Raw genomic sequence first — 21,046 nt, 5'->3', positions numbered from 1 at the left:
ATCGTCGGTACATAAAATTAGAAAAACGAGCCTATTTCGGATTCTCCGCTCAATGAAATATGAGATTCCAACGGTTCTCACACGGACTTGAGAATACTACTTTCAAATGGAACCAAGGACAGTGACCACAAACTGAATGGATGATAAAAGGGGGATGGTGATGCCGACGAGGATGACGAAGGTTGTGGTTGTTGTTGATGATGAAGATGACGACGACGACGACGACGACACGGAAAAGGATCGCGATCTACACATACACATATTTATATCAGTATCATATAAAAGATTATGATGATGGACAAGAAATGGATCGATTTTGCATTGGCTAATATGTCGCTCCTGCTCCGTGAATGAATGCTGTCCAAGAGTGGGAGAGTGGGTAAATGCTAAATGAACGTGGGTAAGTGGGGTGTGTCTTCTCGTTTTGGCCTTTGAAAAAAAATCGTACATGGATCGATCGACCGATCGGCCAATGGACCCATCAATCGATCGTCAGAGAGCGCGTAAAATGAATGTAATAGTCGTTCTTAGTAGTCTTCGTCAGTATGAGCGGAGCTCTTGAGACGACCAGACATGTCTCGCTTCCTTCCGTCTTACTTCCGTCTTACTTCTTGTCGCGTTTCGAGGACCCTTGATTGTTGTTCTCGGATCGTTTGTGGGAGGATCCGTTGGACCGGATGTCGGATTGGATCTCCTTCTTGGCGCCGCCGGCATTGGTGATGGCGTGGGTGGCGGCCGTGGTGGTCTCTTGCTCTTTCTCGACAATGACCTCGGTCACGCCCGCGGCCATCAGACCGGGCGTCAAGTAACTCAGACGGAATAAGCCGATGATTCGACCTGCAGATAGACCAACATTTCAAATTTCTAGTTATGACTGGACGTATAAAGCTCTATAAAGCTGAGAGTGCCTGAGATGGATGGAATGATTGCTTGATTGAGTGGGCAAGTTTACTCATTGGGTCTACCTCCCTCCGTACACGACGTACCTGGAGCCATGAGGGGCAGGTCATCGTTCTGATAAATGATGGGTCCGGTGATGTAGGCGTGGAGGATGTTCAGACAGAAAGCAAACACGCGGAGCTGAATGAGGCGGTTGTAGCGTTCCGACTCCTTGCTTGTCCACCAACTCACGATCCCCAACGAGATATTGAACACGGAGGCCAAACCCTTAGGGACACACAGACAGGCAGGTCAGAGAACCAAGATCTTATAGGTTCGTATACTTCATTAGCTCCAATGTGTTAGTCGGTTTCTTCTTTATTTTTTTTTTAATATCCCTCGATCACATAGAGCTAGAGAAAATTAAACTGTCGGTGTGGACAGCAGTCGAGCTGAGTCGATCTTTCATCTTGTCCGAGGTCTGGGTCAAATGCATCAATAAAGACCACTGAGGGGCATTGTTCACAGACCATACAAGGATGACTGCCATTTCAGACTAAAACACATACCTCCCACTACATCATAAATTATCATCAGATGATGATTATAGCTCTTGACTTTTTACTTCCCGAATTGATATCTTTAGATGATATCCGGAAATATAAGATCAAATCACAAAATTATACATTTTTCTTTTGAATCTTGGTTTTAAAGCTTCCCTTGTCATTCATCAGGGTCTGAAATGTCGTTTTGGGTTCTCGCCTCCGGTTGAAGGCCTCCGTGAATAACGCAATGGACGCAGTGGAAAAGTCGGAAGTAAGGAAAACTCAAACTGCCCAACCTCTCGATTATTACGTGTGAATATGCAATAATGCATGCTTGATTTATATTCATTACAGACGTCTGCACGAACCAACCATCATCGATGTCTCTTGGCCCTCTTGGCCCTCTCGTTTTTTCACCGATTTTCATCGTACCTCTTTAGATCTAGCCGGGGGAAAAAGGCTGCCTGATTCCGACCGATTCCGTCCCATCCAGTCACCGGTTGGTCTTGTTGGGCTAATGATTGATTGATAGACTAATTGATTGACTGAGGGATTACCTGGGCATAAGGCGTGAATTGCTTGACCCACTCCATGTCGTAGCCCAGCCATCGCGCAATGGTGCGCACCATGTCCGTGTCCTCGCCCTCGGAGCTCTGCGGCACCAAGAACGTGAACCCGTGCACCACTAGAATCACACTGGCCACCACGTGAAAATACCACGGTTGGGGTTTAATCTCGTCGCCACTGCCGCTCCCGCTCCCATTGCCCCCTCCGCCCGCCGTCCCATCGCCCGGATCCTCTTTCTCCAGGGCCCCATTGTCCTTCCAACTGAGGCTGTTGTGTCCGCCACCGTGTCCGTTATCAACGTTGGAGGGGGTGGCGTTACTGTAGCGCAAATGGCACGTACAACGATGGTAACGTACAGCCATCATCGTGAACGAACGACTCAAGGCTGCATGATTCCGGGGATGGATTGAAGTATGAAAGAGATTTTAAATCCTGGATTTAGACTCCGGAGAACACGGAAACTTCACCTGGAACGGGATCTGAATTGCAGCTGATTGCGAGAAAAGCCTAGAGATCTCTGCTCCTTTTGAGAAAGCAGCCAGCCTCTCTCTCCCGATCCCTCTGTCATTTCGGTCTTTCTCTTTCGCCTCTCTTTTCCCCCCTTCCCATCACCGTGTTTTTTCCGTGTGGAAAGGACCCAGAACCCACCCGGGGTAACCCGTCCGCCCAGCCAGAAAGACGATGGCAAGTCCGCGGAGATATAGCCAGCTAGTCACTCCAAAACAAGAGGCTCATTCATTGGCGTTTACTTTGGTCTTTATTTAAGAGTCCAAGAAGCATTAGGTGTGTTACCAAGATACTGACAAGAATGTGGGGAATTGTTTGTTCTAAGACGCAATGCTTATGCACAAGACATATCAGAATGAAATAAAAAAACAACACAGAGAGATCATATCTGATTAGACGAGTGACATGGGGCAGTTTAATCGACTTCTTCCATGCGACCGGCGTCATCTTCGTCACCCTCGAGTTCGGGCATCTCTTCGGCGTTATCCTCGCCGGCCACCTCGGCCTCATCCTCGTCAATACCCAAGCCCAATTTGATCATCCGATGAATGCGTTGAGAATGAACGGCGGGATCTTCCAGGGAGAATCCGGAGCTGAGCAGGGCGGTCTCGAAGAGCAATAGCACGAGATCCTTGACAGATTTGTCGTTCTTGTCGGCCTCAGCCTTCTGTCGCAGATTCTCGACGATGGAGTGATCGGGGTTGATTTCCAATTGCTTCTTGGCCGCCATGTAGCCCATGGTGGAGGTGTCGCGCAGAGCCTGGGCCTTCATAATTCGCTCCATGTTGGCGGTCCAACCGTATTGGCTGGTGACGATGCAGCAGGGTGAGTTGACCAAGCGGTTGGATACGATAACCTTCTCCACCTTCTTGTCCAAGATGTCCTTCATGACCTTGCACAGACCCTCGAACTTGGTCTTGGCCTCTTCGAACTTTTTCTTCTCCTCCTCATCCTCGGGCAACTCGAGTCCTTCTTTGGTGACCGACACGAGGTTCTTTCCGTCGTATTCCTTGAGTTGTTGGACGACGTACTCGTCGATGGGCTCGGTCATGTAGACCACCTCGAGTCCACGCTTCTTCAGACGCTCGACGAAGGCCGAGGCGGCCACGACCTCCTTGGATTCCCCGGTAATGTAATAGATGTCTTTCTGATTCTCCTTCATGCGGGACACATAGTCGGCAAACGAGCACATGTCATCACCGGAGGCGGAGGTGGAGTATCGCAGAAGAGCGGCCAACTTCTTACGGTTGGTCGAGTCCTCGTGGATGCCCAATTTGATGTTCTTGGAGAACTGCTCGTAGTACTTCTTGTAATTGTCCTTGTCTTCGGCCAATTCCTCGAACAGGTCCATGCATTTCTTGACCAGATTCTTGCGGATGACCTTCAAGATCTTGTTCTGTTGAAGCATCTCACGGGAGATGTTCAGGGGCAAATCCTCTGAGTCGACCACACCACGGATGAAGTTCAGGTATTCCGGGATGAGCTCTTCGCAATTATCCATGATGAAGACGCGTCGCACGTAGAGCTTGATGTTGTTCTTGGCCTTCTTGTTCTCAAACAAGTCGAAGGGAGCGCGCTTGGGCACGAAGAGTAGAGCGCGGAACTCGAGTTGGCCCTCGACGGAGAAGTGCTTGACGGCCAAATGCTCCTCCCAATCGTTGGTCAGACTCTTGTAGAATTCGCCGTATTCCTCTTGACTGATATCATCGGGATTCCGGGTCCACAGAGGCTTGGTCTTGTTGAGCTCCTCGTCTTCGGTGTACTTCTCCTTGATGGTCTTCTTTTTCTTCTTCTTCTCCTTGCTATCGGCATCCTCATCCTCGCCCACATCTTCGATCTTGGGCTGATCGGCCTCTTGGCCTTCCTTCTTCTCCTCGTCCTCTTTCTTGTCCTCATCCTCGGCCTCGTCGTCGGAGATCTCCTTGTCGCGCTCCTTCTCGACCAACAACTTGATGGGGTAACCAATGAACTGAGAGTGCTTCTTGACCACCTCCTTGATCCGTCGCTCTTCCAAGTACTCGGTCTGGTCCTCCTTCAAGTGGAGCACAATCTGCGTGCCACGGCCAATGGGCGTGCCCGGGTCGGTGCGGATGGTGAAGGAACCGCCGGCCGACGACTCCCAAATGTACTGCTCATCATCGTTGTGCTTGGAGGTCACCGTCACCTTATCGGCGATCAAATAGGCAGAGTAGAAGCCCACGCCAAATTGACCAATCATACTGATGTCAGCGCCGGCTTGCAGGGCTTCCATGAAAGCCTTCGTGCCAGACTTGGCAATCGTACCCAAGTTGTTGATCAAGTCGGCCTTGGTCATCCCAATGCCACTGTCTTGGATGGTCAGGGTCTTGGCGTCCTTGTCGGGCACGATCTTAATGAAGAGCTCCTTCTGAGAATCCAATTTGGACGGGTCAGTCAGCGACTCATAGCGGATCTTGTCCAAGGCATCGCTCGAGTTGGAGATCAACTCGCGGAGGAAGATTTCCTTGTTCGAGTAGAACGTGTTGATGATGAGGGACATCAACTGGGCGATCTCGGCCTGGAAGGCGAAAGTCTCGCAATCTCCACCCACGGGGTCAGTCATCTTGCAGGCTCAAGGGAGGATCCAACGAACTCGGGGAAATCTGTGAAATCAGAGGCAAACACGCCAACGTTAGGTAATGGGGTTCTTCAAGGAAGTCTGCTTGCCACTCGTTATCTTTCTATTCTGAAGAGTCACCGCCTAGGATCACGGTCTTTTAAGGCAGGATGGAGGCGAATGGAAATTTCGAGTCTTACCTAGACGGGAGTGAGCGTACGGACGGACGATCTGTTCGGCTCGGGACCTGAACGGAAGATGCCAGTCAAACGCGAGGCCCAGACTCACCAACCAGGCTTGCTTCTCGTTGCTGGCCAGAATCGACCCACGTGCCCTCAGGCTTGCCAAAACGAAGACTGATTACAAGCCAAAAACCGAGCGGCCCATGAGTCAAATGGTCCGTGCCCAGAAGGAGCGAGTGCCAGGGGCTTATAATTGGGCACCGGTAATTGTGACCGCTGGCAGGGTAATCCCGAGCCTTTGCGTGAATTAGCCATGGACGTGAGGTTGTCGGAGGCTGAGCGGGTCATGCTAATGGGTAGAATGGCCGGAATACCTCGTCTATTGGCCCAATTTTTGAATTGGGTAGAATGCCTCGGTTGGGTGGATGGACTGAAATTTCTTTTCATTTTCAGGCACAGACCGGCCAAGACTAACTAATCAACTGTGACCCAACTCTCAATATATCAATCAAAATCATGCGAACCAACAAACCGCTTTACAAATTTTCAGAACACTGATATTCCCACACATCAAGTCCAACCATGACCCCCCAGCTGGTCGTTTTCATGGATGAGAAAAGTGCTTGGTCCCATTCATTGGCACTTGAATTGGTGAATCAAATTACATCTGGCGTTGACTTTTCCATTTTGGTCAGCCTGAGCCGGCGGATCCCGCGAGATGCCGGCTTTTCGACCAAACAACGAACGGACGGACGGACGGACGGACCGAGACTTGAAAGAACATCCATGGAAGGCTTCAGAAGTTTGGAGAACCCGCTCGAACCTTCCAGAACAGACTCCTTTTTCCGGCCCAGCGTGGCCACAAATGCTAATGCTCTCGGTGGGGTTGCAATTCTCCTGCTCACAATTGGCACGTGCTTGGCAATATACTCTTTGAAAGCGTCAATTATGAAGGAAATACTATAATATGATGCCATTGATTCAATTGAAAGGTCAATGAGCCCATCCAAGACGAATTTGACCTCACAATAGAACCTGACGTCTAGACTTAACTAGTCACCCTTGCCATCGATCGCGTCGGAGAAGATCTCTTTCTCGAGCTTCTCCGACGTTCGTTTCCTGTTGCCGAAGGGCGAAGAAAGCCACACGGGCAGTTGATCACCAACCCACCGAGCGAGCGAGCAAACGCCGTCGTCGTTGTCGTCTTTTTCTCGATCAATGCCCTCAGATTTCCAGATATTTCTGTTTCGGCTCTTTTGGCGAGCTTGTTACTTTTTTCCGATTGAGATAGGGAAAAATAGCCTCGGCATTCGGCAATGACACAAATTCTTCCTTAGGCGGCATGCATATGTCGATGATTTGCCACACAAGTTGTTGGCGTTAGATTTAGACTTCAGAATTAAATTTGAAGACCTCAATGAAAATCAGGCCAACGTTCGGTCAATGCATTTGTCCGATTTAAGACGGAATAGGTGTGTGTCTGTCGTTGGGACCTCATATTAACCACCATCGGGCATGACGTTCAGGCAACATCCTAACGAAAATTTCAGGTTTTGTGGTGGCGTTGCTATGACTTTTGAAACTTTGCTTTTAATTCTGGGAATGTCACTCCCCCAGGCATTTTAGCCTACAGGAAATTGGTAACCCACCCACTGTTTTCACCAAATAGTGTTCGAAAATGTAAGTGGGCGCAGTCTTGATGTCAGAACCAAAACTAAAGTTAGAGTTCAGATACAGGAACAATCATACAAGTCAAAGGCCGCCATGCCCCCAAATCACTATGATCATCGAGTTGCTTGAAAGCAATCCAATCGTAGACATTTCTATATATCTGAGAGACACATCACATCGACTCGGTCAAGGCAAATTTTGGTGGCAAATTCAAATGCTGGCTTAGAAATTCAAATGTAGAAACTTGGCCAATTCCAACAGCCAAGTAGCTTGTTCAAAAGTGTTTTAGAAACCAAGAGCCATCATCAATTTGCCAGGTGTTTTAAATCTTAGCATCATTTCTTAAGAAGGGCGGTTTCGTTGGAGGGCCGTTTTCCAATTTCCGAACCGTGTTATGATCTCGCCCTTAGTTTTCTGAAAAAGAGATGATAACGCTAACGGAACACGGAACGGTGTTTTAGCCTGCCCGTGGCCGCTACTTTCTTCTGTAGCTTACGAGCGATTTTTTTGCACTCCCTCTCAAATGCAATGACTTACATCCACTGATAGGATCAAATAAATAATCGCAGGAGCCATTTGTTTCGCGTCATATTTTCTAAACGTTAAAAAATCGCATAGCTTTTTTTCGCAGTTTTAGGTCTTATATTTTTGCAAAAGTAACTTGTAACGGTAATGGTAGCGGTAACGAGGTACTTTTTTCGGTAAATGTTACAGCCCTGATAGGGACTGACAGGTAATTCAAGGTGTATTTTACTTTTTGTACGAGCTATAACGTAACAACAGCATCTAGTCTTGCTGTAACTGAATGGCAAAATGGCCAGATGACGTTTGGATCAAGATTGGCCCAATCAGCCTCTAACGCTTTCATGAGGGAACTGGCATTGGATGACGATTTGACACCAACCTGCTTCTCAAGAATGGGCACTTTGGAAAGGTCCATGACGTTGAGGTCTGGAGAGGAAGGGTGTCAAAAATGTTTCCCGTTAGCTGTGTGGCTTGAGGCTCTTTTGGTGACCTTTTGACCTCACACCCTCAGATATGAAGATGAGGGGCGGTTTGAGGCCATTGGATGTCACATCAGCCCACACCATGGCAGGGGCTAGTTTTTGGCGACGAAATATATAATATTAGGGCGGACCTTTCCTTGTGCCTCTATTATACAAATTTACATTTACAGGATACTTGGTCAATTCAAACCCCATTTCATGAACAACATTACGATTGTTTGGACAAAGATTGATTAAAAAGTTTCATCAATCAACCATCAGAATGAGGTTCAATGTTCATCGAAAGTGACCAAGGAAGCAATACTGACTAAAATAAATGAAGTTTTTTTTTCATTTCCGAGACAAGCAAAACTATACAAGAACATAGAATTGTATCATCGTTTGAGGGAAATCTTCAGTAATTTATTGCGCGTTTGTTGTTGTCTATAATAAAGAAGAATTCTCACACACAACTTGACTGTCTTTTCCTTCATCACTTTATAACAAAAGTCAGGGCTTTGGATAAAACATAAGACATCACCTGTTGTTTTATACATAAAGCGTTGTTCTGTTAAAAAGTGATCAAAGCAATGCCCAATAAATAACATTCACTATCTAATGTAACTTATGAATACTCGGGAGGGTATTTTTAACTTAGCTCCAAAAGCTTTCATTTGAAAGTGACTAACAATCCTTCAAGGTGGGGCATAACCTACTCTGTTTCTGTTTGTCGAGATCGTACAACGCAGTGATATCACTCCAAGCCACCTGACCTGTACTTCTTAAATTTGTGCTTGTTAGTTTTAACAGTTTCGGGTTAATTTCAATAGATGAGGCACGTCACTCATTGTGATTATCTGTTTTCCTCTTCGCTTGAAGAAAGGTTGATTTTCTGAGACCTTTAATTCCGCCGTGGAGGCTATGAAGTTTGGTCCTTGGTCGCTCACTACAACCTCCGCTGAAGGTTCACACCATTGAGAATATCTTTGGCTTGATACATGAAGGTTCGAAGAGTTTTGGACGGCATAGATGTCTTCACGAAGAAGCATGCAAAGTCCTGTCACCAGTACTTCCTTAGGCCAGTTACCATGAAAACCATCGCTCTTCCAGATAACTCAAGTGGTCCTCGACTGAAGTCTGTCCTGCTTGTCATTATACTGCACTTATTTCTTTAAGGATAACTAATGAAAGAGAAGACAACAGACCTTGTCGTATCGTAATCATCACATTTCTTTGTTCTAAGAGCCAAGAGCTCTACAAGATTGGGACAAAAGCCCTCCCAAAATTGTAGATCTGAACTCCACGTACTTACTAATGGTTGAAACAGCGGGTAATTCAAAGCGAGGCTGAAGAAATCTGTAGCATGTTGCATCTGTAGCATTTGTTACTACAAATCGCCGGAGAGAGCAAAAGCTTTAAACTGATCTGAATATTTTTTCTTCTTGCATTGCTTGTGCCGAATTTGGATCTGAAAAAGGCCGAGCTCATCTTCACCAAAGTAATCTTTAAAAGAATCAATGAGAAAAAGAGGATTCATCAACCCCTTCTTATTTATTCTATCACTTTTTTTGTAACAATCTAATTGCCTTATTTTCAGCCTTGAGCGATAACGTAATTCTGCCCAGTTTTCTTTCAATTCTCATTTTGTTCCAACATTCAGATCTTCTTACTATTCTTCTTTGATTTGAGCAACTTTACGCAGAAATATGATCATGGCTAATTCCTTGAAGTTTACCACACTTTCCGTCAAAATTAGGATTCAGCCGCCTTACGTCACAAAATGCGAGCAAAATGTAAACAAGGTTTGTCATTGGTTGAAAGTGCGGGTAAGCAAAGTCGAAGGAGCAATCAGAGCAATCCCTATCAAAGTAAAAAAGCGGGAAATTCAAACTGATCGAAAATCGTCATTTTCAAGGTCGAAGTTTCATGTTTCAGTCAATACTTTTGTCCAAAAATGTAACTACAACACGACATTGTTTTAGCCGTTTCAGAATCAATCACAATTAGAATCCTTTTTCCATCATACTCTGGGCTAGAAGGAAAAAACCATCAGACCAGTACATAAATATCAAGCTAATGTCGGCAAACCACTTATGTACTGTAAACTTGATGATGGTCCGAATGGAAAAAAACTCCAAATTGCCCCTGAGCTGGATTTCACAAGAGATTGCCGCTTCTTTCATTGAAAGATCATTTATCAAACAAAAAATAGTGGCAAAGATTAATACAAAAAAAGAATGTTTTACCTAACATGACGTCACTAAAGAATTGGCCATAAGCAAAGTTAGTCACCCTTGGAAAATGATGAATTTTCCAAGCTGCCCTTCTGCCGACCTCCTATCCATGGCGCCTACGCCGAAACCGAGGACTCTCTGCCGGAGAGTCTCTGGTCATGCAAAACAAATAACAGTTTTTTGATCCCTAACTCGCAGTGCTGGGTCCGGACTCGAGTCCGAGTATACTCGAGTCTTTTACTCGATTTTGGAGAAATTGGCCAGACTCGAGCCTTTTCAAAAGGACTCGAGTTCGGATCCGTCACAAAAATTATTCTATTTTTCCTAGAATTGGGCAAGACGAGAGTTATGTCAGGACCTGATTGTAGATAGCAAAAGAGGCGAGTCCGGCCAGCAGTTAGAATATCATCAAAGGACTCGTAGGAGTCCCCCAGCACTACTAACTCGTTAGAGATTGGGTCCAACGTCTGAGGCGCAATCGACAAAACCTACGCCACAATCTCGAATCAAAAGACTCGCCCATTGCCACTAGCTGTGAGTGAAGAAATGAATTAGGATGATATGAACCTTGGCCCAGGCCTAGTACCCACCCACCCCATAAAGGAAAAACATGAGTTGGGCTGACGCTTCTGGCTGACTCCGGAGAAGTGAGTAACAGCTAGCGCCCATCCAGCTTACGTATAATGACTTGGAGTAGATGAACGTTATTCTCCACCGATTAGTTGGCGGAGCTACTTTTTTGAATCTTAACCTGACCTAATCAAACCTAATCTACTAGCCTTACCTAACCTAACCCAACCTAACCTAACACGATATTGATAACCGTTAAAGTCTCTACCTAAACCATTTAACATTTTGCCACAAATTTAAAAATGAGCACTGCCAACTAATCGGTGGAGAATAACGTTTACGCTTGGAGTACGTATGTCACAACAAGCTACAAGCTAGTACATATATCGCTCGAGACTCCCTAGCTTGAGCGCGCCTGCAATCTGGCCAGGGTGAATTCATCCATCGGGTTAATCGGGTTAATCCGGTGAATCCTTCTCGTGACGACTGGCTCGAACCCCGTGACCTATCGGATTTGTGGACTGTAAGACTGGATCGCGGCATCGCCCCGGGGTAATTGGGTGCGTGTGTGGACAGGATGGTGATTCCACCGTTGCACTATTTCCCCGTGGCTACGGCCATCCTCTTTCCCGTGACCTTCTTGGCCACCTACTCGCTGTCCGTGTTCCTGGGTCACACGGAGATGGACTGGCCCTACATCTCGGACACGTCAGCCTATCCGCCGGAGTCCTGTATCTTTAGTCAGTTTGTCAATTTGGGCGCCTTCCTCGTGGCCATCACCGTCTACATTCGATACAAACAGGTCCAGGAGTTCTATTTGTCCCATCAGATGGGCGTGGCCTCGCATCGAACCAATCAAGTGGGGCTTATCCTGGGCTGGATCGGCGCCTTGGGCATTTCGATAGTGGCCAATTTCCAAGAGACCTCGGTCTTTGTCGTCCACTTCATCGGGGCCATGATGGCCTTTGGCGTGGGCACGCTCTACTTGTGGACCCAGGTATACGCCTCCTTCATCCTGTGCTCACTCAGTCATGGGCGGATCCTGCTTTATGGCCGAGCTCTATTGGCCATCATTTGTTCGATCGGATTTCCCCTGATGCTATCCTGTGGCGTGATTGCCGCCCAGGAATTCCGGAGTAAGTATGCCCGCATTCCACCCCGCCGTCTCATGGGCCCGGTTTGACTGATATATCGTCCTTCCCGCGATAGAAAAAGACAAAACCAAATGGCAGCCCGAGGATGGGGGCTGGGCCTGGCACGTGGCCAGCACCAGCACCGAGTGGATCATAGCCACGTGCTTCTTTCTGGTCTTACTGTCTTTTGTGCCCGAGTTCAAAAAGATCTGGCTGGATTCGCCCCAGGTGAGTCGGCCCCACGGATTGATGCTGGTCCTCATGATGGCTCGGGTTAATCACGTTGTTGGGACGGCTAATTGCAGATCTGCGTGCGCCTGACCCATCGCGATGCCCGCCTGTTCGATGACCCAGAGCAGACCATATTCCGGTCGACCTATGCCGATTCCGTGACCTCCACCGAGGACATTCCGGCCGCCGTGGTTCGGGCCTAGAAAAGCGCCAGCTTGTCAGAATTAATGTTTATTTACACTGGGATATACTGAATCAAAACGCGGTGCCCCGAGCTCACGACTTATTTCTCGTCGTCAATCACGGTCCATGGTTGAATGCTCTTCTTAAATTCGTAGAGGCGCACGTGCGGCTCGGTCTGACGATACTTGTGCGGCTCACCCACGCTGATGCCTTGCTCTTTCACCGCGTCCACGAAGCGATTCATGCGTTCTTTCTGTAGGTCCTCCTCCTCGAGCTCGAGGAACACGTGAGACACACCCACTTGGAGACATCGTTGGGCAATGACCTAGAAATAAATATGGCAGTGGGTGCACTAAGCCAATCCGTATGAATGAATGAAGATTATGGCGCAGGGTTCAAGGCTCCCTTGAGATCGAAAGTTGTCTGGGTTATGTAGTTTAATCGACCTTATGAGAGCCCGATTCTATTTCAGACATGCAAACTTCAAAAAGCTTTTAAAGGCACGCAACTCTGCCCATGCCTAAACAACGGCACTAAACTTGACGAGATAAGTTACAGATCAGTTATCGCTCCAGCACATAACCACAGCCAATCCCAAGGAACTCTGCGGTCTGAAAATGTTCCTACCTTGGCAATGGCCTCGAGGGCCACGGCATCGGTGGTGTTGTACAGGAACTTTCGGATCGACCACTCTTGGGTGGAGGCGTGGCAGACGCGGATCCCACTCCAATGGACCACTTGCGCTTTCGTGTGCTTGTGGGTGATATCAAGTTCAAGTTTGTTCCAGAACTGACGATATTTGCGTTCCCATTTGAAACCTGAGGGCTTGTAGCCGATGCGCATCATCTCCAGATTGCGTGGATTCCGGTTTTTGACATGGGTGCGAATCAATTCGTCGTTGGGGCCTACAAAAAAGGCCAAATAGCGAGCGATGAAACAGCAACAACCCGTTGATCTCCTCTACACTACCGATTGGTTTACAGGTGGGGACTCTTCCTAGCCTCCCAATCAAAGCCCAAGGTGCCCTGCTTGATTTCGAATTGATCTTGGATAATTTGGTTCGAGACACTGTTCTGACCTAAACATCATTGTTTCTCATAGATTGAAGTCAATGACCCTGCCTTTTAATTGGGTTAGTAGGACAGGCTTTCTTATTCGCTAGACCCAGCAAAGGGGTCCACCTATACGCTCTTGAGATGCCAGGCTTTATCAAGATGAAAATGCCGAAGAACTTGATGATTTTAAAGCCATAAAAGCCATTAGGACCTGAACTGAACAATTAGAGTCATGCAATATTTCATCATGGCAATGACCAGCCCGAAGCCTTTTCCAAACTCTAAAACATGGGTGGGACCCGGACAAGTCAGTGGAGCCGAAATCTCGATCCCATTCCAAGCTAGTGGTAAGCAAGCTCTGAAGTTGGTTAGAGAGTGAAAAAGAGAAGGGCTACATTGGTGGATGGCACAAGACTCAGCCAATTAATTACCCATGGGGGTTTCCACTTCGTCAATATAACTCGACGGCCCATTCATTTCCGTCAGAGTTCTAGATCCGCCCTCGGTGCCAAAGGCCGAGGTGTGGCCCCAGCGCCATAACGCCTGACGGAGCAGTGGGCGGGTGCCAATCAGCATGATGATTGTGATGTCTTAGACAAAGATGTTTTGAACGATCCCTCACATGCACTTCCTTTCGTTTTGGGACTTGGATGTTTTGAAAGGTTGCGTGGCCTGCCTTGAATTCAATCCCCACTTTGAGTAGGGGAAATCAAGTCGAGAAGTGCCGGGTCTGGTCGGCATTAAATTTCTCATAAAACCTCACTTTATCACCCACGACTAAGGCTCCAGAGATGAATCTCAAGAAAACATATTTAGGGAGAAAATTACATTGAGATCATTCTTGAAATATACCTAGTTGTTCATATGTACTTTTTTTGAAATTAGAAAGATATTTAAGAATAGATTTGTGGGAACCTTATGCCATTCTATTGTTGTCTCCCAACGTCGAACTTTTGAGATTATTGTTTTCTTGCATTTCTAGCTATCATTATCTTTCAATATTCTAGACAAATGTCAAAGCTGTCTAAAGATAAAATCAAAAGTTTTGCATGTCGTTTCCCTTGAGTATGTAGTGTAGGATTTACTTTTTCCATGATGAAACTATTCTGAAGGTATGGCATATATTGGCTTCTGGCTTAGAGAAGACTCAATGTGTCACTCAAAAATTGATATCTATTTTCCTTTTATCAAATTCTTGGGTTCATTTGGACACATGTATCCTCACTTTGGCTGAATCTATTACCCAAAACAATTTTTTTCGGGAATAAATAGGTCAACATTGACTCTCTTTTAACAATAAACTTCACTTCATTTCTGCGGGTTTTTTTTTGCCCTGTTTTTTTTACCTCTTCCGGTACTAGCCAGTCTAAACCGATCCCGAATAGAGCAGGCTGAAACTGGTGGGATAGGACGCAGCATCCCCAGACTCGCCGATTTCTCGCACCCAGTCTAAAATCAAATCGGGTCATCACCAGTAGCCACCAAGCGGTATGTCGGAGGGAGTTCAAATACCCAAGAAAAAAAAAAATTCAATATTCCATTCATTGCCCAGATCAGGAAGGCTCTAAGCGCTAGACAGCTTTTTGAATTATTTGGGCTAAAGAGAATGGCTGCTCAGCGTCCATATGGTCCATATCCATACCTATAGTCACCATGAGTTTTGGCTGAGGCTCGAGATGAAGGTTTCGGCCTGGAAGCGTCACCCTAACGCCTTGGGATTGGCTTTCTGTCCCTTCTGTGAAGTTCTGTGCCCTTGCTTGATGAGTTTGTGGTGTGTCAATCAGCTGGATGAGTGCAAGAGAACTCTGTGCGAAAATCCATCCTCCATCCCTTGATCCCTTGATCCCTTGATCAGTCCCAAGTCAGTCCCAAGTCAGTCCGGATGAGTTCGAACCTGTGTTGCTGCTCGCCGTGTCGTCCGACCTTCCGGAAGCATGTGGATAACATCTACCCGTCGGTGCCGGAGGAGGGTCTGGTCCAGACCAAGATGGACACGTTGGTGTACTACGCGGCCCGCTCGCCCGAGAAACTGGATCGCATCGGCGAATATCTCGAGCAACGCATTTCGCGCGACATCTACCGCAATCGCCGGGGCTACGTGTTCATCGGCATGGAGGCCATGGACCAGCTCATCAAGAGCTGTCACATCAACACCATCAATCTGTTCGCCGAGTCGTTCCTGAAGACGGTCCAGAAACTCCTGGAGAGCCCGGATCCCGAGCTGCAAATCCTGGCCTCGCAATCCTTCAAGAAGTTCTCCGAGATCAAGGAAGACGCGCCCTCCTATCATCGCAGCTACAACTTCTTCATCGAGCGATTCGCCCAGATGTGTCACAGTGACTATCCGGACGCGGTCTTGCGGCGCGAACTCCGCCTGTCCGGCTTGCAGGGCCTCAATGGCGTCATTCGCAAGACCGTCAACGAAGATTTGGCCGAGAACATCTGGGATCCCAAGCACATGGAGAAGATCGTGCCTTCCTTGCTGTACAACATCGATCCGGCCCAATTGGAGGGGCGGGGCGATCGGGAGACGCCGGATTTGGGCACGTCCATCGGCGATGCCAAGAGTCCGTGTTGGGTGGCCGACGAGATCTTGCGCGAACTCGTCCAGTCGGCCTCGTTTGGCTCGATCAAGGCCATCTTGCGGCCCGTGTTGCAGTTCATGCAGGACCACGATCTGTGGGATGAGTCCGGCCATCCCCGGGCTACCCACACCTTCGAGGCTATCATGTACTCGATCCACATGGATTTGTCCTACAAAGTCATCGACAAGCTCATGAGCGAGCTGGACTTGCCCACCAATAGCTTGGTGCAAAAGGCCAGCATCGCCATCGTCTTGTCCCAAATCATCGGCATCGGCGTGGGCGACTCCACCGTGGGTCCGGCTGTTTTGGAGATCATCAATGACCTACTCAAGCAGCTCAAGAAATCGGCCGAGAAGGAGAAGACCTACGACCAATCGAGTTCCAACCCCAAGCAACTCCTCCAACACGCCCTCTTGGACGCCTTGGGTCAATATGCCAGCAAGATGCCCGACTTCCAAATGATCGAGATCATGACGTTCATTCTGAGCAAAGTGCCGCATGATTCACGGGCTGATCACGAGCAGCAACTCATTCTCATGAAGGCCCTCTTCTGTGTGGCCGAAAAACACACCCCCACCCTGTTTTCCACCACGTTCTCGCCGCAATTGCTGACCACGTTGATGCGGCTGTTGCAAGCGCCCGATCAGGATGTGCGTCTCCTTGTGCTCCAAACCTTCCAGATCCTGGTGGATCGTCACAGTAATCGCGAAAAGTTGGCCAAACCCACACTCGAGCCTCGGAATATGGCTCTGGAAGGCTATCCGAACAAGTTCAACCGATCGGATCAGATCTTCGTGCAGAAGAGCCTGTTCAACGTGTTCCAGCATTTCAAACGCGTCTTGGAGGAACAAAGTAACACCATCGAGTTCATCGAAGCCATCTACACCACTTGCGCTCTTCTCCATATCGAGACGTCGGCCACGGACGAAAGTGCTCTCTACTTGCTCGACTTGATCGAATCGGTCCAAGGAATTGCCATCAAGAACATGAATTTGAGCACGGAGAACCGCTTCGCTCTGCATGCCATCGCCATTTGCTTCCTTAGTCTCCTGGCCACCACGGTTCAGAGTACGGAATTGGACGTGTATCTCGATGGGATCGTCCAGTCTCGCGATGCCAAAGCGCCTCATATGTTGCCGCCGCTCAGTGAGGAGTATCATCCCGGATTAGACCCCAACACTCCCGAAGAGGACATTCTCATCGACTCCATTCAAGTGAGAGAAGCTTTGAAGAATGCCGGGAAGGACGTGCAACGCATGGATTCGTTGCCCAGGAGGAAATCCCCCTCTCGAAATTCGTGGCCGGAGCAGCGCGAGCAATACTTGAATTCCAATTCATCCAGCCGCCGCCCGTCCACGATTTCTAGCGAGTCCGTCAATGGCGTGGATTACCATAGCTCTTGCTCCAGTCCGGGCATCATTCGCAAGCCGTTTGGCGAGGATGTGTCCATTGCCGCCTTCAAGAAAGTGCTTGAAGGTCCTAGTCAGGTGGAAAAGGAAGCCGAAGTGGCGCGCAAAAAAGAGATGCAACAGGTTTACTTGAACGCTACACTCGAGGAAATCATGATCAAGACCGCTAAAGATGGACCTGAGCTTCGAGATCTTCTCAACGATGTCTTTAGCCGGGTCTCTTTCAGCGAACTTATTCCTTTGACCACGGATGCACGTGATCCCGAGGAGGTCCATGAGCCTCGTAAGAAGTCAATTATGGCCTGCCGAGATCCCTACAATCGATTATTTCCAGAGTTGTTCATGTACTAATTGTCTCATAGTCGATAAATTATCTCAAGTCTCAAGATATCCCCCCCCCACTTATGATTTATATGGAGTTTCTTTAGAATATAATTGATTTTGCTTGTTTCAGATCTTTACCATGGACATTGGGGAAATCATGAGCTACAAGCCGGTCACCGCGCCGAAACGACCGGCAGCCGGTGACGCCAAAGAGGAAGAGGAAGAAGTGGAAGACAATCCCAACGACAGTTATGAGAAACGAGCCGCCAAGCGTCGGAAGAAGATGAAAGCCCAACAGCGACGGAAAGAAGAGGAGAAAATGGCCATGTTGGAGGCCGAGGCTGCTCAAGCCTTGGCCCAAAAGGCCGACAACGATGGCCTGACCGATGAGCAGCGCCAACAAATCAAAGAAATGGTGGACAATGCAGAGGACACCACGGAAGCCCTAGACGAGTTGACCATGAAGAAACTGATCTTGGCCTTTGAGAAGAAGGGCCTGAAGAATCAAGAGCTCCGCATCAAGTTCCCGGATGAGCCGAAGAAGTTCATGGAGTCCGAGGTTGAACTCCATCAGGCCATCCAGGATCTCCGAGCTTTGGCCACGGCTCCGGATCTCTATCCTTTATTGGTAGAACTCGACTGTGTCCCCAGTTTTCTGGGTTTGCTCTCGCACGAAAATACGGACATTGCTGTGGCCGCCGTGGATCTCTTCCAAGAGCTCACCGACGTGGATACCTTGAACGAGTCTGAGGACGGAGCCGACGCCCTTGTTCAAGCTCTCATGGACAATCAAATCTCGGCCTTGCTTGTACAAAACCTGGAACGCCTGAACGATTCCGTTCGTGAGGAAAGTGAGGGCATCCATAACACCTTGGCCATTTTCGAGAACCTGATCGAGATCCGGCCGGAAGTCTGCCAAGAAGCCGCCGAGGCCGGCCTTTTGTCCTGGCTCGTGAAAAAACTCAAAGTAAAAGTAGCTTTCGATGATAACAAGCTCTATGCTAGTGAAATCCTCTCGATCTTCCTCCAAAACGAGCCGAGTAATCGCCAAAAGTACGGTGAGATGGGCGCCATCGACTCCTTGCTCCAACAATTGGCCTACTACAAACGTCATAATCCGGGCACTCCGGAGGAGCAGGAGATGATGGAGAATCTCTTTGATTGCCTCTGCTCGTTGCTATTGTTCACTCCCAATCGAGAAAGGTTTCTCAAGGGTGAGGGCCTTCAACTCATGAACCTCATGCTTCGTGAACGCAAAGTCTCTCGCAACGGAGCCCTCAAGGTTCTCGATCACGCACTCATCGGGCCCGAAGGCAAGGACTGTAGTGCCAAGTTTGTCGATATCCTCGGATTACGCACCATCTTTCCCCTCTTCATGAAGACGCCCAAGAAGAACAAAAGGAAGGGTGTGAGTGCTGAAGAACACGAGGAGCACGTAATATCAATTGTGGCTTCCCTAATGAAAAACGCTCGAGGCCCGCAACGTCAGAGACTCATGACCAAGTTCACCGAGGGTGACCACGAAAAGGTGGAGCGACTCATGGAGTTGCACTTCAAGTACTTGGACAAAATGGAAGACGCGGATCGTCGAATCAAGCGCCAACGATTAGATGAGGACGAGGCGTATCTGAAGCGTCTGGATTGTGGGTTGTTTTCGTTACAATTGGTGGACTACATCGTATTAGAGGCGTGCTCAAGTGGTGCCCCCACTGTGAAACAACGCACCCTCCAGATCTTGAATCAACGTAGTGGAACGGTTCAGACGATCCGGAATATCGTGAGAGAATATGCGGGCAATCTGGGCGACACCGAAAGTAATAATGAACTGTCGGATAATACTGAGGCCAAGGAAGAAGAGCGAGAGGGTGAAAGGCAACATCTGCTCCATTTGGTGGACAAATTTTGATCAGTTTTTTGTAATTTTCGGTTTTGGTGATAATAAAAACTAGAACCTGGGATTGTCCTCTTGATCCTCTTGAATCTTTTAAAATTTTGATTTGATTATAAGGGATGTTACTCTGGTCCCCCCTAAAAATGTGAATGACATTATTAGTAACAAATGCTGGCTCTGGGAAGCACAACGAGATTGGTTATGTACTATGTGTATGACAAAGCTATTGCTATCCAATCCTTCTTTTCTCAAGAACAACTATTACTTGAAAGAAATGAACAATGCATTCAGTTTTGAAGTTGTTTGATCTTGAACTATTATTTACAAAACATTTTATCTTCTACAGCTTCTATCTTCTACATTATCAAAACTTCTGCATACGAACCAAAGCATCGCATCGCCATGAGAAAGCTAGCCAAGCTAAAAGAAAGATGTTACAATCGGGACAAGTTGCGACATTGGATGGGCGCACTAAGCCATGGAGTACCATGACTAAGCGCAATCATCCTCTTCTCTGTAAATAATGCCATTCAAATTTGTACCATAGTTGTCCAAAGTAGCTTGACTACGAATGAAACATTTTGCCGCCCAGCGACAGTTTACACGAAAACAAGCGATGGCAGCGCCTTTGATCGATCTATATATGAAGTTACCTATGCTCTCTCCATGTCAACACTATTCATTTCTTACCTAATATTAAGAGGCTCCGTGATCCGTTTTGTTTAACCCCGATTCGATTTACGATGCTCTCTGGAGCACATCTTGGTACATGGGCCATTTTGAATTCATTGGGCAAGGCAAGAAGAGCCCAACTTTTGTTACAGTTTAGTTGAGCCACGTGTTTGTCCCCTAAGTTATGAAAACTTTAAATATAATTGTGTGAATCTCAAGGCTTTGCTGATTCTGGCTGCAACATCAAGAGTTGAGCTAAGTAAGGCGCACTCTCTTGCAATCAGGGTGGGCAATTTTGAGAAACAGCTTGACTTTTGGACACTTGGTGTCCAAAAGTGGAAAAAAGTATACAAAAGTGGGCAGAACATGTCCCAAAGTATGTACAATTGTCCAAAAGTGGGTTGACAAGCAAAAATTTCAAAACCATATATCATGTTATTTCTTTAACTAATCTAAATGTTAACCAGCAAATAAAATCAGTAATCAATAAAATCTAAGCTTTCTTTAAATACCTAAATATGATGTAACAGTAGCAACTGGCCTTTGTAGAAAATAGGCACATCAATTTACTAACGTTTTTTATTTCCCAATTATATACTAAATTGAGTTTCTGAGAATCTCAATTAATTATCTTGATAGAATACAGCTTTGAAATGTTAAAACAAATATCATGAATGTTTTGAATACTAAAAAGCCAATGCCACATTACAATCAAGGCATTTGGTGGTTGGGTAATTTTAACTAAAATTTAGTCTTAAATTACAAAAAATTAGCACCTCTATATCAAATATTCAATGCAACTTTTTTAGATTTGTAAGTAATATGTGCACTTTTATTATATATATAA

The 21,046-nt window shown here is 47.2% G+C and overlaps 6 protein-coding genes across 7 annotated transcripts; 3 read left to right on the top strand and 3 right to left on the bottom strand.

Annotated features, from left to right (window-relative positions):
• Positions 1–581: 581 nt before the first annotated feature.
• On the bottom strand, positions 582–2,574 carry LOC131877704 (uncharacterized). The gene is made up of 3 exons (XM_059223456.1): positions 1,982–2,574; positions 987–1,167; positions 582–837 (listed from the first exon to the last, which is right to left on the bottom strand). The coding sequence occupies exons 1-3, from the start codon at positions 2,354–2,356 to the stop codon at positions 605–607; spliced, it is 789 nt and encodes a 262-aa protein (XP_059079439.1). The 5' UTR covers positions 2,357–2,574; the 3' UTR covers positions 582–604.
• Positions 2,575–2,729: 155 nt separating this feature from the next.
• LOC131877701 (heat shock protein 83-like) lies at positions 2,730–5,403 on the bottom strand. The gene is made up of 2 exons (XM_059223452.1): positions 5,274–5,403; positions 2,730–5,119 (listed from the first exon to the last, which is right to left on the bottom strand). Exon 2 carries the CDS (start codon positions 5,077–5,079, stop codon positions 2,914–2,916), a length of 2,166 nt encoding a protein of 721 aa, XP_059079435.1. The 5' UTR covers positions 5,080–5,119; positions 5,274–5,403; the 3' UTR covers positions 2,730–2,913.
• A 5,661-nt stretch (positions 5,404–11,064) lies between these two features.
• On the top strand, positions 11,065–12,354 carry LOC131877703 (DNA damage-regulated autophagy modulator protein 2-like). Its single transcript, XM_059223454.1, has 3 exons — positions 11,065–11,852; positions 11,926–12,077; positions 12,155–12,354. Exons 1-3 carry the CDS (start codon positions 11,294–11,296, stop codon positions 12,281–12,283), a joined length of 840 nt encoding a protein of 279 aa, XP_059079437.1. The 5' UTR covers positions 11,065–11,293; the 3' UTR covers positions 12,284–12,354.
• Positions 11,702–20,339, bottom strand: LOC131877705 (large ribosomal subunit protein uL18m-like). 2 transcript variants are annotated; one of them, XM_059223458.1, is made up of 3 exons: positions 20,218–20,339; positions 12,891–13,168; positions 11,702–12,588 (listed from the first exon to the last, which is right to left on the bottom strand). In XM_059223458.1, the coding sequence occupies exons 1-3, from the start codon at positions 20,303–20,305 to the stop codon at positions 12,364–12,366; spliced, it is 591 nt and encodes a 196-aa protein (XP_059079441.1). In that variant the 5' UTR covers positions 20,306–20,339; the 3' UTR covers positions 11,702–12,363. The 2 variants fall into 2 exon arrangements, with proteins under 2 accessions (XP_059079441.1, XP_059079440.1); XM_059223457.1 differs by lacking the exon at positions 20,218–20,339 and adding an exon at positions 13,750–13,991.
• LOC131877699 (protein EFR3 homolog cmp44E-like) lies at positions 15,076–17,767 on the top strand. The gene has a single exon (XM_059223451.1). It carries the CDS (start codon positions 15,201–15,203, stop codon positions 17,661–17,663), a length of 2,463 nt encoding a protein of 820 aa, XP_059079434.1. The 5' UTR covers positions 15,076–15,200; the 3' UTR covers positions 17,664–17,767.
• LOC131877702 (beta-catenin-like protein 1) lies at positions 17,696–19,592 on the top strand. Its single transcript, XM_059223453.1, has one exon. It carries the CDS (start codon positions 17,776–17,778, stop codon positions 19,540–19,542), a length of 1,767 nt encoding a protein of 588 aa, XP_059079436.1. The 5' UTR covers positions 17,696–17,775; the 3' UTR covers positions 19,543–19,592.
• Positions 20,340–21,046: the final 707 nt, after the last annotated feature.

This window comes from Tigriopus californicus, chromosome 3 (assembly GCF_007210705.1).
Source record: "Tigriopus californicus strain San Diego chromosome 3, Tcal_SD_v2.1, whole genome shotgun sequence".
Classification (NCBI taxonomy): Eukaryota; Metazoa; Arthropoda; class Copepoda; order Harpacticoida; family Harpacticidae; genus Tigriopus; species Tigriopus californicus.
The sequence above is the reverse complement of the archived record's forward strand: the minus strand, read 5'-3'. Positions and strand labels throughout refer to the sequence as shown.

Bases quoted from the DNA above. Each gene is read 5' to 3' on its own strand.
- LOC131877704 (XM_059223456.1), bottom strand. From the start codon at position 2,356: ATGATGGCTGTACGTTACCATCGTTGTACGTGCCATTTGCGCTACAGT. The intron at 1,168-1,981 runs GTAATCCCTCAG...TGTGTCCCTAAG, and splicing joins AATTCACGCCTTATGCCCAG to GGTTTGGCCTCCGTGTTCAA. The intron at 838-986 runs GTACGTCGTGTA...GTCTATCTGCAG, and splicing joins CCTGCCCCTCATGGCTCCAG to GTCGAATCATCGGCTTATTC.
- LOC131877701 (XM_059223452.1), bottom strand. From the start codon at position 5,079: ATGACTGACCCCGTGGGTGGAGATTGCGAGACTTTCGCCTTCCAGGCC.
- LOC131877703 (XM_059223454.1), top strand. From the start codon at position 11,294: ATGGTGATTCCACCGTTGCACTATTTCCCCGTGGCTACGGCCATCCTC. The intron at 11,853-11,925 runs GTAAGTATGCCC...TTCCCGCGATAG, and splicing joins TGCCGCCCAGGAATTCCGGA to AAAAAGACAAAACCAAATGG. The intron at 12,078-12,154 runs GTGAGTCGGCCC...GGCTAATTGCAG, and splicing joins TCTGGCTGGATTCGCCCCAG to ATCTGCGTGCGCCTGACCCA.
- LOC131877705 (XM_059223457.1), bottom strand. From the start codon at position 13,894: ATGCTGATTGGCACCCGCCCACTGCTCCGTCAGGCGTTATGGCGCTGG. The intron at 13,169-13,749 runs GTAATTAATTGG...CCTTTTTTGTAG, and splicing joins CGAAGTGGAAACCCCCATGG to GCCCCAACGACGAATTGATT. The intron at 12,589-12,890 runs GTAGGAACATTT...ATTTATTTCTAG, and splicing joins CCCTCGAGGCCATTGCCAAG to GTCATTGCCCAACGATGTCT.
- LOC131877699 (XM_059223451.1), top strand. From the start codon at position 15,201: ATGAGTTCGAACCTGTGTTGCTGCTCGCCGTGTCGTCCGACCTTCCGG.
- LOC131877702 (XM_059223453.1), top strand. From the start codon at position 17,776: ATGGACATTGGGGAAATCATGAGCTACAAGCCGGTCACCGCGCCGAAA.